General features: G+C 40.1%; 1 protein-coding gene across 2 annotated transcripts in view; it reads right to left on the bottom strand.

Moving 5' to 3' along the window:
• Nucleotides 1–17,496, bottom strand: part of WDR49 (WD repeat domain 49) — a 169,179-nt gene that overhangs the window by 112,464 nt on the left and 39,219 nt on the right. For both annotated transcript variants that reach the window (XM_070373695.1, XM_070373701.1), the window contains 2 exons: nucleotides 16,130–16,306; nucleotides 15,099–15,273 (listed from right to left, as the gene is read on the bottom strand). In XM_070373695.1, coding sequence (XP_070229796.1) covers nucleotides 15,099–15,273; nucleotides 16,130–16,306 — 352 coding nt within the window. The remainder of the gene's footprint in view (nucleotides 1–15,098; nucleotides 15,274–16,129; nucleotides 16,307–17,496) is intronic.

Below are 17,496 nucleotides of genomic sequence, written 5' to 3'. Positions count from 1 at the left end.
CATGGGATTGTCCAGGCAAGGATACACTAGATGAGCAGCAAAACCCCACAAGCAAGAAGAATGATTCTGTTGTCTTTTGTCAGAAAGACCTGTGAGTTCCTATAGACTCACAGGCTCCAAAAGACACAGCTGCTCTGCCACAAACTTCTCACCACTATTCCCTCCATGGTTAGATGACAGTTTTCTTTCACATTTGGCTGAGACAATATATTTGTGCCCCAAGGTGAAAGATTTCCAATTTGATCTCAAACCCAAATTTCTGCCTCACACAAAGAGGGATGTTGTAACTCCGTACAGCTTAAGACAAGTTGTTTTAATAGAACGGCTCTTGAAAATGTTTCTGATCTGTTTATTATCCAGCATCAAGAGCTAACACTCTTGTAATACAATTCTCAGGGATCACTAGAATTCTTGCACTTCTTATTAAACTAATCCTTGACTGCACTGTTCCTCACTATCTTGTCAAGAGTGTTTGCATAGAAAACACCTTAGAATATAAGACATGGCAGTCTCATATTTGCCTCTTTTTCTGTAGCAAACGATAGACAAATTTACTACCAAACATAACTCTGGAGCCAAAGACAGCATGCATCCTGCCCACTGCAGAAGATTCAGATTCTATAAGCTCAGGGTTCTTTTCCTATAACATAACGCACTGTGCAGGCATTCATCTGCAACTCTCTGCTTTGCCTCTGTGAGACCTGAGTGTCAAGGGGAACTGACATGAATATGCTGATACTTATGGGGGTTGCTGTGCTGTGAATAATGAAGTCCTTTTTTCTGCAACACAGGAGTCTTATGTCCTCTCTCATTTTAAGATTATTTTAAAAGTTCTTTCTCCGCGTGAGAGCCACAGTATTTGTATTGTTGGCTGTGCTGGAAATGGCAAGCTAACTTACTAGTAACTAACTTGGAAACAGTCCTACTATTTTGGTTGGAAGAATTTAATTTGCTTTATATAAATGTATGTATACATATATGCATACATATATATGAATATATATATATTTCCAAATTAGTAAAGGCAAGTATTCTGAGAGGCAGAACTGTAGCTCAATACACTTAATAATACACTTATTATACATTATACACTTAATACAATACGCTTAATAAACTAAAAGGGAAGAGCTAACTTAGACACAACTTAGCAACAAAAACAACTGCAATTGACATGTGAATAGCTTAATTTAACATATTTCATAGCTATTTCACTATGAAATATATGTCTTAACATGGTTGTGCTTTGTGTGTGCTAAGTTGCTTCAGTCGTGTTCGACTCTTTGAGACCCTGTGGAATGTAGCCTGACAGGCTCCTCTGTCCATGGGATTCTCCAGGTAAGAATCCTGGAGGGGGTTGCCACGCCCTCCTCCAAGGCATCTTCCCAACCCAGGGATCCAACCCAGGTCTCTCACATTGCATTTCTTTACAGTCTGAGCAGTAACAAAACACATGGGTGGGAAACAAAAGGTAAACTCCAGAATTCAGGACTGAAAGAGGACTTATCTACTTCTTTATTTTACAGACTGAAAAATAGACACCTGTGCAGATTCAAGTATTTGGCAAAAGTCAACAACTGATTGTTGTCAAACTCTGGACTGGAGCCCAAGCATTTAGCCTCTAAGTTTGGTTTAATGTTATATAGCATACTATATTAAAGATCCAGGCTCAGGACAACTAGCATTTGGCAGAGTCAGAGTACAAATTCAGACCTGACCTCTTGACCACTGGAACAGGGCTTCTCATATTGTAATAAGCAAAACAGTCACCTAGAAACTGGTGTTAAAATGCAGATATTCATTCAGAAAATCTAAGATGCTGCATTTCTAACAATCCCCAGTTGTGGCTGGTGATGCTCTTTGGTGATGATCACACTTTGAGTAGCAAGACACTAGAATACATTACTTGGAGAAGGTAATGGCACCCCACTCCAGTACTCTTGCCTGGAGAATCCCAGGGACAGGAGAGCCTGGTGGGCTGTCGTCTATGGGGTCGCACAGAGTCGGACATGACTGAAGCAACTTAGCAGCAGCAGCAGCAGAATACATTACTAAGAGCAAGGCTCTCCTTCTATACTCTAGAGAATTAAACCATTCCCTGGTGGCTCAGACAGTAAAGAATTCACCTGCAGTGCAGGAGACCCAGGTTCAATCCCTAGGTTGGAAAGATCCCCTGGAGAAGGGAATGTCTATACACTCCAGTATTCCTGCCTGGAGAATCCCATGGACAGATGAGCCTGGCAGGCTACGATCCATAAGGTTGCAAAGAGTTGGACACAACTGAGCAACTAACACTTTCATTTTCTCAAAATTTGGGAGATCAAATGCTCCTTTGGCAATCTGATGAAAGCTGTAGACCCTCTCCATCAAAAAGATGTGCACACACAAAAGTTTGTATAAAATATCAGGATTTGAGGAACCTCCCCAACCTCCCCACCTCTATTCATGAAGCCCAACAATAATAGATCTGAAGAAATCAAATGAGAAATCTCTAGCAACAAGGTAATTTGGGATTGCAAAACTTTCACCTGCTTTCTCAAATGATTCTTAAAGTTCCTATTACTAATGATGCATATGCTTTGTGTTAATCAATGCCCATGTAAGTATCTCTTGGCAGGAAATAGCTCTTTGCAGGAAGCCACTCTCTGCAGGAGGCCCCTTTTGTCTTGTCACTTTAGAAAAGCTATATTGTAATTAACCTTTAAACCAGGCTTTCCCATGCTCTACTCATCTCCTGGTCAAGCACACCTTCCAAATCCTTTGATCACACAGTGCCTTGTCTAATCTGTTGATTCTTTTCTTAGATCAAAGAAATAGAAATGAAGGGTAAGTAATTAACAGCGAAGTAGATCTTTTCCCCAGCTTCCCCTTCCGTAATCCCTCAAGCTACCTATGGGAACGAGACAGCATCTAAAGAAAGATCACAAGGAGTCCACGAGTCTGCACGCAGTGGGAGATAGTGATGAATCTAACCCCCTACCTCAATGATTAAATGAGATTATGTCTCCTTTTTCCCTTTAAAAGCTTTCAAGGCCAAGCAGAATCTTTGGAGTTGGTTCTGGAACACAAGTCTACCTTCTACCCCAGGATGCAGGCTTCCTGAATAAGGCACTTCCTTTCTTGCCAGCACTTGTCTCTCAAGCATTGACTTTCAATTGGTGAGCAGCCGAACCTGAGTTTGGGCTTGTCTTTTTAGTTTCTACTTCTTAAAGTAAATGAGTTTAGCTGAGTTTTGATGCCAAGTTTCTACTAGTCAATGCCAATCAGAACACAATTTCTAAGGAAAAAAGAAGGGGCTCTGATAATGCAAAGGAGACTTTTAGAAAGGAGCTCCAGGCAGAAGAATAATTCACCATACAGTGTGCTGTGAAATGTGAAACACAAAAGGACTGCTAAGGGCCAAAATGGTCTACTTCTCCACTCAGCCCAGAATTCACCTGGACTGTTGTTTCTTGCTCATCCCCCATCATGTAATCTCCCTCAATCTATGGATTACTTAAAAGTATTATTAGAGTAATGTTTTTAAATCCCTTCCACTACCAGGTATCAAACCATGCCTTGATGTGGGTAGATATCCCAAATTTACTGATGAGGAAATAGTCCAAAAGCCATATCACCCTAGGTCATGTGGCTAATTGAGGATAGAGATGAGACTGAGTGCCATCTGACTGGCTGTGAGCTTTTCATTTGTACTACTGCACCTTTCTTTTCCACAAAATTTAAAGATGTTTGCTCCTTGGAAGAAAAGCTATGACCAACCTAGATGGTATATTAAAAAGCTGAGACATCACTTTACTGACACAGGTCTGTATAGTTAAAGCTATGGTTTTTCCAGTAGTCATGTATGGATGTGAGAGTTGGACTATAAAGAAAGCTGAGCACTGAAGAACTGATGCTTCTGAACTTTGGTTTTGGAGAAGACTCTTGAGAGTCCCTTGGACAGCAAGGAGATCAAGCCAGTCAATCCTAAAGGAAATCAGTCCTGAATATTCACTGGAAGGACTGGTGCTGAAGCTGAAACTCCAATACTTTGGCCACCTGAAGTGAAGAGCTGTCTCATTGGAAAAGACCCTGATTGTGGGAAAGATTGAGGGCAGGAGGAGAAGGAGACAGAGGATGAGATGGTTGGATGGCATCACTGACCCAATGGACATGAGTTTGAGCAAACTGAGGGAGATAGTAAAGAACAGGGAAGCTTGGCATGCTGCAGTCCATGGGGTTGCAAAGTCCATGGGGTTACAACTTAGCAACTGAACAGCAAACAACAATCTTTCTTTTCCACTAAGCTACACTGCCATATGTATGCCAGGTTTTTTCTATTATCTGATTTGAAGTTCTTTCCATTACCAATTACATTTATTGAGCCTCATTGTGTGCATCCATGTGCAGTCACTCGCTCGTGTCCAACTCTTTGTAACCCTATGGACTTTAGACCACAAGGCTCCTCTATCCATGGGATTTTCCTGGCAAGAACATTGGAGTGGGTTGCCATTTCCTCCTCCAGGGGATCTTCCTGACTCAGAGATAGAACCCGAGTCTCCTGTGTCTCCTGCATTGCAGGCAGATTATTTACCACTGAGCCACTGGGGAAGCCCCTTTGAACCTCACTGGGGAGCAATTAATTTCAGGAGCATAAAGTTTGCTGATCACTTGCTACATTAATACTACTACTTTACTAGAAGTACCAGCAGTATAAAATCTGAGGATAATGTCCTTATCAGGAGCATCCTCAATGAAACAATTCCCTTTGTTTACAGAAAATGCTAAGAGTTATACTCCTAGAGGAGAACATAGGCAAAACACTCTCCGACATACATCACAGCAGGATCCTCTATGACCCACCTCCCAGAATATTGGAAATAAAAGCAAAAATAAACAAATGGGACCTAATTAACCTTAAAAGCTTCTGCACATCAAAGGAAACTATTAGCAAGGTGAAAAGACAGCCTTCAGAATGGGAGAAAATAATAGCAAATGAAACAACCGACAAACAACTAATCTCAAAAATATACAAGCAACTCCTACAGCTCAAAACCAGAAAAATAAACGACTCAATCAAAAAATGGGCCAAAGAACTAAATAGACATTTCTCCAAAGAAGACATACAGATGGCTAACAAACACATGAAAAGATGCTCAACATCACTCATTATCAGAGAAATGCAAATCAAAACCACTATGAGGTACCATTTCACACCAGTCAGAATGGCTGCGATCCAAAAGTCTACAAATAATAAATGCTGGAGAGGGTGTGGAGAAAAGGGAACCCTCTTACACTGTTGGTGGGAATGCAAACTAGTACAGCCACTATGGAGAACAGAGTGGAGATTCCTTAAAAAACTGGAAATAGAACTGCCTTATGATCCAGCAATCCCACTGCTGGGCATACACACTGAGGAAACCAGAAGGGAAAGAGACACGTGTACCCCAATGTTCATCGCAGCACTGTTTATAATAGCCAGGACATGGAAGCAACCTAGATGTCCATCAGCAGATGAATGGATAAGAAAGCAGTGGTACATATACACAATGGAGTATTACTCAGCCATTAAAAAGAATACATTTGAATCAGTTCTAATGAGGTGGATGAAACTGGAGCCTATTATACAGAGTGAAGTAAGCCAGAAGGAAAAACATAAATACAGTATACTAACGCATATATATGGAATTTAGAAAGATGGTAACAATAACCCGGTGTACGAGACAGCAAAAGAGACACTGACGTATAGAACAGTCTTATGGACTCTGTGGGAGAGGGAGAGGGTGGGAAGATTTGGGAGAATGGCATTGAAACATGTAAAATATCATGTAAGAAACGAGTTGCCAGTCCAGGTTCGATGCACGATACTGGATGCTTGGGGCTAGTGCACTGGGACGACCCAGAGGGATGGTATGGGGAGGGAGGAGGGAGGAGGGTTCAGGATGGGGAACACATGTATACTTGTGGTGGATTCATTTTGATATTTGGCAAAACTAATATAATTATGTAAAGTTTAAAAATAAAATAAAATTAGGGAAAAAAGAGAAAAAAAATTAAAAAAGAAAATGCTAAGAGTTATTATAACTTGACTTAATAAAATAGTAGTATAACACATGAAGGATACTACAGAGCACTATAATTATATCTTCAAATCCATGGACATTCCATAATGTCATTACAATACAATCAAAATAAAGTATTTCTACCCTGAAAATTGCTTTGTCATTTCCACATTACATCCAGGTATCTTCTTCAGTTTTAAGGCTTTAAAGAAAGACATATAAAGAAGTACATTCTGTCCTTGTATTTAAAGTATTGCTTTAAGATTTTAATCTGGAGATTCAGTTCAGTTCAGTTGCTCAGTCATGTCCGACTCTTTGCGACCCTATGAATCGCAGCACACCAGGCCTCCCTGTCTATCACCAGCTCCTGGAGTTCACTCAAACTCATGTCCATCGAGTCAGTGATGCCATCCAGCCATCTCATCCTCTGTTGTCTCCTTCTCCTCCTGCCCCCAATCCCTCCCAGCATCAGGGTCTTTTCCAATGAGTCAACTCTTCGCATGAGGTGGCCAAAATATAGCAAGTGACATTTATGGACCTGCAGTCTTCCATACTGGAGGTTCAAACAATTCACACTTTGTTTCTAAACCAAGATGTAACTCGTTTCTGGTTAAACTGTAGAATGCCAGAGTTCCTGAGAATGCCCGAGCAAAAGGTAAAAGTAAAGCCATTTCCTTGAAATCAAATTACCTGGTAGATAAAAATGCGTTCCTCATTTCTTGAAGAGAGAAAAGGAAATGATGGGTTTATGATGAAGAAGTTTTTAAAATATCAAGCTAGTGGATGGAAAGAACTGACAAAATAAATGATTTGTTTTAAATATTCTCAATGAGTTTGAGGATTGGTAGCAAAATATTTAAAATTACTTTTAGATGATATGTTGAGGGATAAAAAGGACAATTTGACCATGTCTGTCCATTCCTTAAGATGCTAACTCTCAGCTCTTCCACTGTCTTGCCCTTTAGTCATAAAAAAGGCATTAAGGGAAGCTGTCATCACAGATCCTCACCCTTGTGATGCTATCAAAATACTGTGTAATACCAATTAGTTTATGTGGAAAAAGTGATTTGAAAATGAAAAGTGATACCTAAAAACTCAGTAAGTAATGCTATTAAGTGCACTTAGAGTAAGTTAGAATGCTGCTGCTGCTGCTATGTCGCATCAGCTGTGTCCGACTCTGTGTGCCCCCATAGACGGCAGCTATGGGGTCCTCTGTCCCTGGGAAAACCAGGCTCCTCTGTCCCTGGGATTCTCCAGGTAAGAATACTGGAGTGGGTTGCCATTGTGTTCTCCAGTACCTGAAAGTGAAAAGTGAAAGTGAAGTCACTCAGTCATGTCCGACTCTTTGCCACCCCATGGACTGTATTCCACCAGGCTCCTCCATCCATGGGATTCTCCAGGCAAGAGTACTGGAGTGGGGTGCCATTGCCTTCTCTGAAGTTAGAATGAGGCCCTTTTCTATCATCTGCCAACAGATGGAAGCTATCAGTTCAGGTCAGTCCCTTGGTCGTGTCCGACTCTTTGCGATCCCATGAACTATAGCAGTGTAGAAAACTGGGCCATTTCTAACTAAAAATTCTTATTATCATTTTTCAGGTTTTCACTTTATGAGTCATGTGACTTAGGAAAACTCCCTACCTGGAACTTTCTTTGATGTTCTCTTGTGTGAAAGTGAAGTGAAAGTGAAAATCGCTCAGTCCTATCTGACTCTTTGCGACCCCATGATACAGTCCATGGAATTCTCCAGGCCAGAATACTGGAGTGGGTAGCCATTCCCTTCTCCAGGGGACCTTCACAACCCAGTGATCAAACCCAGGTCTCCTACATTGCAGGCAGATTCTTTACCAGCTGAGCCACAAGGGAAGCCCAAGAATACTGGAGTGGGTAGGCTCTCCCTTCTCCAGTGAATCTTCCCGACCCAAGAATCGAACCGGATTCTCTGGCATTGCAGACAGATTCTTTACCAACTGAACTATCAGGGAAGGTTTCTTGTCTGAAGGAGTCTTGTCTGAGGGAGTTTATTCTCAGTTGTATTCCCTATTTTGAAGTTGGAGTAGTCCCATTCTCTGAGACCACCCCGGGACTCTCTACATTCTGAATAACTACCATTTCAAAGAGGAAAGATAAGAAAGAATAAAGCTAGCTATTTCATTAAAAAAAAAAATCTAACTCAGCCCTGGTAGGCATATTAAAAATAATAATGCCATTCGTTTAATGAATTTTCAAAATACTAGACTAGACTTATAATGGATCTTACCCTTCTGTCACTCTATGGGAAAATCTACAGGAAGAGATCTTTTACTGCAAATATTGGCCAGTCACTCACAGCTGATTTCAACTGCTTTAAACCCAGCAAGAGCATTGCCCAGAAGGGCAGCATGTTCCAGCTGACTCTGTGGTGCACCGTTTTTGTCTGGAGAACTGACGTAGATGTAGGGAAATGGAAAAACACACATGCAAGACACTAAATCTGGCTTCTTTTCCAGATTTAGTCTGCATCAATTAGAAAGGCTCCCTAAGAAAACAATCTGCTTTCTGTATTCTAAATTCTCTGGCACCCTTTCATTAATCAGCTCAGCAATTAGTGATTTTATCAGTTCAAACTGTTTTGTACCTTCTCATAGCCATAGTCAAACAAAGAGGGCAAAACACCTTAACATAATAAAGAAAAGCAATTATATTTATTGTAGGCAATTTAGTATTCACTCTTTCCAGAGCTGAACTTCCAGTCTGTGGGTTTCAAGGTTTCCAATGATATTATCTATATGAAAAAGCAATTCTTTATGATCAAATAAGAGAGAGAAAATTCTCTGAGGTTCAAGATATTTATGTCTTGCCACTATTGCTCAAAATCTCTGTACTTACTCCGCACTTACTTTACATTTCAGAAGGTAATTATTTTTCCATTAAGATACAACACAGAACCACTCAGATGAGATGAAAGCATTTTCTCCTTCAAAGTTTTAAATAAACCTAACCTTATCTCAAAGCAGTAAGCTAATATCCTTATGTCTGAAAGTGAGTATTTCTTATATTTCAGTTTTACAGATACCTTTATCTTAGCTTCAGTGAAACAGTATTACCAAGCTTGTCCATGTATTAGCTTCTTTTGTCTGTTGTATATTCCCTCCTCACACTGAGATGGAAATCAGTAAAAATGTTCCTCGAGGAGGTCTAAGAATATCAGTTCATGCTGCTGGGGTCAAAAAAAGCCTCACTTGAAAGCAACCAGTGTTTGCTTGCTCCTGACAGAGCAAGGCTAGCAGACCAAGGAGCATAATTGCTACCAAGACCATCGTCCTGTGTTTGATTCCAGCCTGCTGTCCTCTTTTTTCTGCCTCCTCATTTCAGCCTTCCTCCCTTTGTCTCATAGCAAAACACCTGAGTTGCAAAGAAGCCAAGAAACAGTTGTAGTTAAGCTTCAAGTCCCAGTGACTAAACCTGGAGAAAGGCAGTCACCCATTGCCTTAAACTGAAGCAGATCCCCTTTCAAATCTCAACTTTGAAAGAAGAGAATCTTATATAGATACTTCACCTTTCTACACACTCTACTTTCTCCTTTTTCAGTTATCGTCTCTTCTACTACATTTTCCTCAACAGCCATTGCAAAGTATTAAACTACACATTATTGGTAAATGTATTTTTCTCACTTTGACATTTTCTCTTTACCATAAATTATCCCTCTTAAAAAAAAAGAAGGCTACCAATATTTAGCAAGATTTCTCTTGGTTTCTCTTTTCTTTTTAAATATTTTAATAATATTTGCCCAATGTCTTACTCCAGGCTGCTATAAGAAAATGTAGAGACCTAGTAATGTAAACAGCAAATGTTTATCTCCCACAGTTCGGGAGGCTAGGACATCCAGGACCAAGATCCTGACAGATTCAGCGTCTGGTTAGGGTCCACATTTTAGTTCACAGATGCCCTCTCCTCACTGGGCCCTCACATGGGGAAGAAGTGAGAGAATCCTCTGGCGTCTCTTTTATAAAGGCACTAATCATAGTCATCCTGCTTATTTAACTTATATGCAAAGTACCTCATGAGAAACACTGGGATAGAAGAAGCACAAGCTGGAATCAAGATTGTTGGGAGAAATATCAATAACCTCAGATACGCAGAGGACACCACCCTTACGGCAGATAGTGAAGAGGAACTAAAAAGCCTCTTGATGAAAGTGAAAGAGGACAGTGACAAAGTTGGCTTAAAGCTCAACATTCAGAAAACGAAGATCATGGCATCTGGTCCCATCACTTCACGGGAAATAGATGGGGAAACAGTGGAAACAGTATCAGATTTTATTTTTTTGTCTCCAAAATCACTGCAGATGGTGATTTGCAACCATGAAATTAAAAGACGCTTACTCCTTGTAAGGAAAGTAATGACCAACCTAGATAGCATATTCAAAAGCAGAGACATTACTTTGCCAACAAAGGTCTGTCTAGTCAAGGCTATGGTTTTTACAGTGGTCATATATGGATGTGAGAGTTGGACTGTGAAGAAAGCACCGAAGAATTGATGCTTTTGAACTGTGGTATTGGAGAAGACTCTTGAGAGTCCCTTGGACTGCAAGGAGATCCAACCAGTCCATCCTAAAGGATATCAGTCCTGGGTGTTCATTGGAAGAACTGACGCTAAAGCTGAAACTCCAATCCTTTGGCCACCTCATGTGAAGAGTTGACTCATTGGAAAAGACCCTGATGCTGGGAGGGATTGGGGGCAGGAGGAGAAGGGGACGACAGAGGATGAGATGGCTGGATGGCATCACCGACTCGATGGACATGAGTTTGAGTGAACTCCGGGAGTTGGTGATGGACACGGAGGCCTGGAGTGCTACAGTTCATGGGGTCACAAAGAGTTGGACACGACTGAGCAACTGAACTGAACTGAACTGAATCCTATTCATGGGGCTGTCCTGGTGCCTCGGCAGTAAAGGATACCTGTCCCACATGCCAATGGAGAACAACAGGATCGATTCCTGGGTCAGGAATATACCCTGGAGCAGGCAATGGCAACGCACTCCAGTGTTCTTGTCTGGAGAATCCCATGGACAAAGGAGCCAGGCAGGCTACAGTCCATGGGGTCGCAAGAGTTGGACATGACTTAGTGACTGAACAACAAATCTTATTCATGACAGCCACACCTTCAAGACTTAATCATGTCCCAAAGGCACAATCATGAGAAGGGAGGACTGGGATTAGGACTTCAACATGTGAATTTGGGGGGAGGGGACACAAAACGCCAGTCCATACATTCTTCCCCTAGCCCTCTCCCCCAATTCATGTCCTTATCACACGAAAAATACATCTCAACAATCCTGAAAGTCTTAACTCATTCCAACAAGAACATTAAAGTCTTAAGTTCAAATCTCATCTAAATATCTAAACCAGACTTGGGTAGGACTCAGGATACAATCAACCCATCCTGAGGCAAATCCTTCTCCAAGCTATGAACTGTGGAACCAAGTGAGTTCTATGCTTCCAAAATAGAATGGTAGAACAGGCATGTGATAAGTATTTCTATTCCAAAAGAGAGGAAAAAGGAAGTGATAGGTCTCAAGTAAATACAAAACCTGACAAGGAAACCTCCATTAAACATTATGGATCAAGAATAGCCCTCTTGGTCTGGTTATCTGCCTTCCAGACCCACTGGGATAGCAATGTCACCCTCAAAGTTACTGTCCGTGCTGTGGCAGTGGCCCCACCCATGCCACAGCTCTCTAAGGTGGCTCCACTCATGTCAGGGCTCCATTGGATGCAGCCTACACCAGGTCTCTGCCAGGTTCCCCCACCAAGGCATTAGGCCGGGGCATGCTGGCTCACCTGAACCACAGAGGCAGCCTCACTCACCTTTGAAACCACTCTGCAATATCTCAAGACAAAAAGATCCAGGAATTTGAAGGCACAGTAATAGAACCTAACTCAACTAAAGCATGGGTTCCCCAGGTGGCGCAGTGGTAAAGAACCAGCCTGTCAATCCAGGAGACATGAGAAATGCAGGTTCAACCCCTGGGTCAGGAAGATCCCCTAGAGGAGGGCATGGCAACCCACTCTGTTGTTCTTGCCTGGAAAATTCCATGAACAGAGGAGCCTGGTGGGCTACAGTCCATGGGGTCACAAAGAATCAAATGCAACTGAACACACACACACAAAAATCTAAAGCATAGTTATTTAAAAAAAAATTGTTGAATAAAAATGAAAAAGCCTCCATAACTTGTAGGACAATATCAAGCATTTTACATATAAATAATGGGAGTCCCTGGGGGAAAAAGAGAGAAACAGAAACCTTTGGAAAAAATAACAATAGAAACATTTTCAAATTTAATGAATATTCTAAATCCACATATCTGAGAATCTCAGTGAATTTTAAACAGCATAAACACACACACACACACCAAGAAAACTAAGGCACATTACAATCAAATTGCTTAAAATCAGTGAGAAATGGAAGGACCATAAGAACATTGTACTATGTGTTAGAGTGCACCCTAATGAGAATAAAGGACATATTTCCTGCCCTAAATACAGTGTTTTAATTTTCAGTTTCTGTATAAGTGTGATTTGCATGTCAGGCATCCAAACTTCCTGCTGGGGTTAGGAAGGTTATGACAGAACCAAAATTCTGATATGAGAACAGAAGTTTATAGGAACCCAAGAGCAGAGCCTGAACTGAGGAGCTTGCAAATTACACGAGGAAGAGTCCACCTGCACGTGATGGCTGAAGAGACAAATATGATGCTTGACAAAGGGAAGAGAAGTTTCAGTAGTAATACTGGCAAGGAAGATTCTTCTTTGGTGGCAGATCTAGAATATCTCAGAATAAATACTCCTTCAGAAGTAGTCAACATTGAGAAAGTGAGCTAGGGAGAGTCCAAGCATTGGCCCCCAGAGAGCATCTGTCATCTGTAAAAAGAACATTTCCCTACTTGGGAATCGAAGTCATTATAAGATACTCTAATATTGTTCATCACTCCACATTTCCGACCTTGAGTTCTGAGGACCCCATTTCTAAAGGCTGCCTGTTTCTCTCCTTGCTTTATCATTTCCATTTTCTCATGACCAACTAGCCAATTTGATTGCAGTTTCTTTCTCTGTCCTCCAATCTATGCTGGACAGAACTATTAAATAAACTTTTCCTAAATGCTATCTGTATCAAGTCTGCACAGATTTCCTCAAAAACCTTCAGTGCATCACTGTTTCGTTTTTCTGTTAAATGTGAACTTGGTCTGGTTGTCAAGATCTTCCAATAGATATCCCTGTCGACCTTGGCATTGTTATTTTCTTAATACTCCATGTCTAATCTATTCATGTTCATCTCTGCTGCATTACTATGCCTGCTTGCCTATATTTCCTCATGTTCACTGTGCTCTCTTCCTCTCCCCTCATTCATCCTTCAACTACCTCCACTGACCCCTGAAGCTTTTTCTCATGTCTTTTCCTGCTTACAAATTCCGAAAGAGGCAAAATCTTGTTTATATGACTTAGTAGTTAATTTTCAGCACCACTGTACAATGTTTAAATAAGTTATTTTATATTACTCTTTCATTCTTATTTGTATATTAAGTTTTTTGAAATAAGTCTATAATTTATCTTTCTTCTATTGCCACCAATGTCTAAGACAGTTTTAAAGCACAAAAAATATTAAGTCTTTAGTTTATATATGAAAATATAATACTTGTTTGGAAGCAGCTGTAACACCTTCCATCACTTTCAAGTACTCTCTTCACTTTCTAGTACTTACTTGTTTCCATGTTATGAAAACATAACACAGAATTTTGTGCCTGTCACACATAGTGGATGACCAAAAATTTTATTTTTTGTTTACCCATGATTAATATCATGTGAGAATTAAGGGTAGGTAGAAAGTACAAAGGGCTTCCCAGGTAGCTCAGCTGTTAAAGAATCTGTCTCCAATGCAGGAGACCCCGATTTGATTCCTGGGTTGGGAAGATTCCCTGGAGGAGGAGGGCATGGCAACCCACTCCACTATTCTTGCCTGGAGAATCCCCATGGACAGAGGAGCCTGGTGGGCTACCATCCATAGGGTCACAAAGAGTCAGACATGACTGAGCGACTAAGCACAACACAGCACAGAAATTACAAAAGACATGGTATGATTTGTACCAAAGAAAAAAATGCAGAACTTACATACAGTTCATCATGTGGGATATTATTATCATGGGTCATGCATTAAAGAGTTAGTTCCAAACTCCTAAAACTCAAAGAGGGTAAAGCTATCACACCAGCCAATTGTTGGGTCCATTTTGACTATCTCTTCTTCAAAGTACATTAAGAATATACCTGCAATATAACAATGAGACTGATCCATTCTTTTCAGTGAGTATTCTTTATGTAATAGTTTTAAAGTGAGAAAAATACCATACTCTTAGTGTCTGGACCAAAACAGATATCAGAGCAGATACTGCACATTTGGATCTTAAACCATCATATGCAAATTTTGTAAAAGTTAGGCATAATACGAAATTAGCAAACTCATTGTTGACTAGGTTTTAAAAAAGTCTTGACCTTCCATAGATACTGTTTTATAACACACTCCTATCTCACAGAGAACTGCCACTCAAGTACTCTAGATCAAAGCAGTTCAGTCATTACATAGAAAAAGAGAAACAAGAAAAGAAAATTAAGAAGATTCCATTTTGAAGACAGTCAAACTAATACACCTCTCATGAGAATATAAAGAAAACAAGGGAGTGTTTTAAGGGCTCTTGTTAAATTCTTTTATTAAGTAGATCCGAATGTGACTACACAAAATTAGTTAGGATCAGAGTTGGGGTGAAGTTAAATGGATTCTGTGATAATTTTCTCCTCTCTCTTGAGATTTCTTGACTGCACAGTCCATCTGAATTAATTGTATGAGGCATAAATTTTAGAAAGAAAGAAGTAATTCCTGCTAGCATGTAGGGGATAGCAGAGTTCAGGTCAGAACCTCCTGGGAATTAATGATTAGTTTCTAGACTTGAACACTGTATGTGAAATATTTTCATGAAAAAATACAAATGTAGAAGGCTAAGGTGATTGTTTCATCGCTGTTTAGGTTAAGTACCTTGTCTGACCCAGTCTCCATGATGAAGTTTGTGCCCTAACGTATAGCAACATTTGTGATGTCCAGAGCACAGCTCTGCCCAGTTAATGGTCACTGTTGCTTCTTCATCTTCACATGCACCAGCAGGATGCTCAAAAAGGGAAATCAAGGCCGTTGTGAAAGCAATTACTTGAACCTTGAGAGAGACATTGCAAGAAAAATAAATAAGCATAGGGTGATTGTCGATAGAAGATTATATGTTTTTTAAGATTAATAAGGAATAGATATTGAACAAATAGGCATTTATTTAATATTATTTAAAGGTCACAGGCAGTTATATTGAAAGGCATGACACTACAAGGTTGCTAAGGCAATTACCAAGGGCATTTATTTGTTTGCTTTTATGATATATTTGTCATTAAAAACAGTAAGGATGAAAAACTTACATAATTACGAAATGAAATTGTTCAAATTAGACTATTTCAGCATTCATAGACATATTCTGTCTATGTCATTCATTAAAAATCATTTTTCAGAGTCATAGAATTTGATGGAAAAACAGAAATCACTGTATGCAGTGTCTGAGGTTTGGTGCTGCTCTCTTTAATGCATCTATTCCTTTGTCACTTGAGACAGGAAATAAGCATGTCCAGGGAGTCTGCTACTGAGAAGCCTGAAACTTTGTGAATAAAAATCTGAATAATCAATATGAAACGGTTGTGAGACATAACTTTAGACATTTAGCGTTATATGCTGATTCACATTGGAATCTAATAGATTAAGCATCCTATGGTGAAAAAGTTAGCAAATACTCTTTCTTAAACAAAGAAAATGAGTCTATACCTAGGCAAGAAAACCACAGTGAAGATTGGTTTTCATAGGCAAGAAGAGGAACTATGACCTAGTCCATCTTTTCATATCCATGGTATGTGGCCTTGTCATCTATAAAGCAGTTCAATTAGGAGGTCACATTCATTGCACTCTACTTCTATTTTGAGCTATAGTTTGATGATTGAATAGATAATGTTCAACCTTATCCTCCCCTCACTTACCTTTCCAGTTATGTCCCCAAAAGAAAGAATTGACTCATTGGCATCAAGAGGATTGTACCAATAATCCATACAAATTGGTGTTCCTTTCAGGCCTTGGAGTTTATATTGACAAGGAAATTCTTCTTTGGACAGTAGATCATAGAAACAAATCTCTTTACTTGTAAAAGCCACTGCTATCTAAAGTAACAAAGAATAAAATCAGAAAACATTTTTGATGGATTTAGTGAAATGAAAATGAAAAGAAGACATGCAAATCATTCAGTCCCATCGCTTCATGGAAAATGGATGGGGAAAAATGGAAACAGTGACAGACTTTATTTTCTTGGGCTCCAAAATCACTGTAGATGTTGACTGAAGTCATGAAATAAAAAGAGGCTTACTCCTTGGAATAAAAACTATGACAAACCTAGATAATATATTAAAAAACAGAGACATTACTTTGCTGACAAAGGTCCATATAAGTCAAAACTATGGTTTTTCCAGTAGTCATGTATGGATGTGAGAGTTGGACCTTAAAGAAGGCTGAGTGAAGAATTGATGCTTTTGAACTGTAGTGTTGGAAAAGACTCTGGAGAGTTCCTTGGAATGCAAGGAGATCAAACTAATCAATCCTAAAGGAAATCAATCCTGAATATTTTTTGGAAGGACTGATGCTGAAGGTGAATCTCCAATACTTTGGCCACTTGGTGTGAAGAACCAACTGACTGGAAAAGACTCTGATGTTGGAAAAATTGAGGGCAGGAAGAGAAGGGGAAACAGAGGATGATATGGTTGGAAGGCATCACTGACTCAATGGACATGAATTTGAGGAAGCTTCAGGAGACGATGAAGGACAGGGAAGCCTGGCATGCTACAGTCCATGGGGTCGCAAAGAGTCGGACATGACTGAGCGACTGAACAACAACAAAAACCAGAACAGAGGTGTCACCAGAGATATCTGCAAAGACCACAGGCTAGTTGTGTGTGGTGGCAGAAACTCAGGGTCTAGAGATCAGAGTTACTCCAGGTCCCAGCATCACTGTATGGCCCAGCAAATCTTTGTACACCAAAAATTTACTTTTCGGTCTTCATGTAAATTGTCTTTATCCCCTTCGAAATACTAAACCACCACTCCAACACCCTCTTCTGTCTTTCCTAAAGATGGTATTTTTAACAACCTAGACAGCATATTAAAAAACAGAGACATTACTTTGCCAACAGAGGTCTGTATGGTCTAAGATACGGTTTTTCCACTATACAGATGTGAGTTGGACCATAAAGAAGGCTGAGTTGAGTGCCAAAGAGTTGTTGCTTTTGAACTGTGTTTCTGGAAAAGACTCTTGAGAGCCCCTTGGACTGCAAGGTGATCAGTCAATCCTAAAGGAAAT

Source organism: Bos mutus, chromosome 1, assembly GCF_027580195.1.
Source record: "Bos mutus isolate GX-2022 chromosome 1, NWIPB_WYAK_1.1, whole genome shotgun sequence".
Classification (NCBI taxonomy): Eukaryota; Metazoa; Chordata; class Mammalia; order Artiodactyla; family Bovidae; genus Bos; species Bos mutus.
The sequence above is the reverse complement of the archived record's forward strand: the minus strand, read 5'-3'. Positions and strand labels throughout refer to the sequence as shown.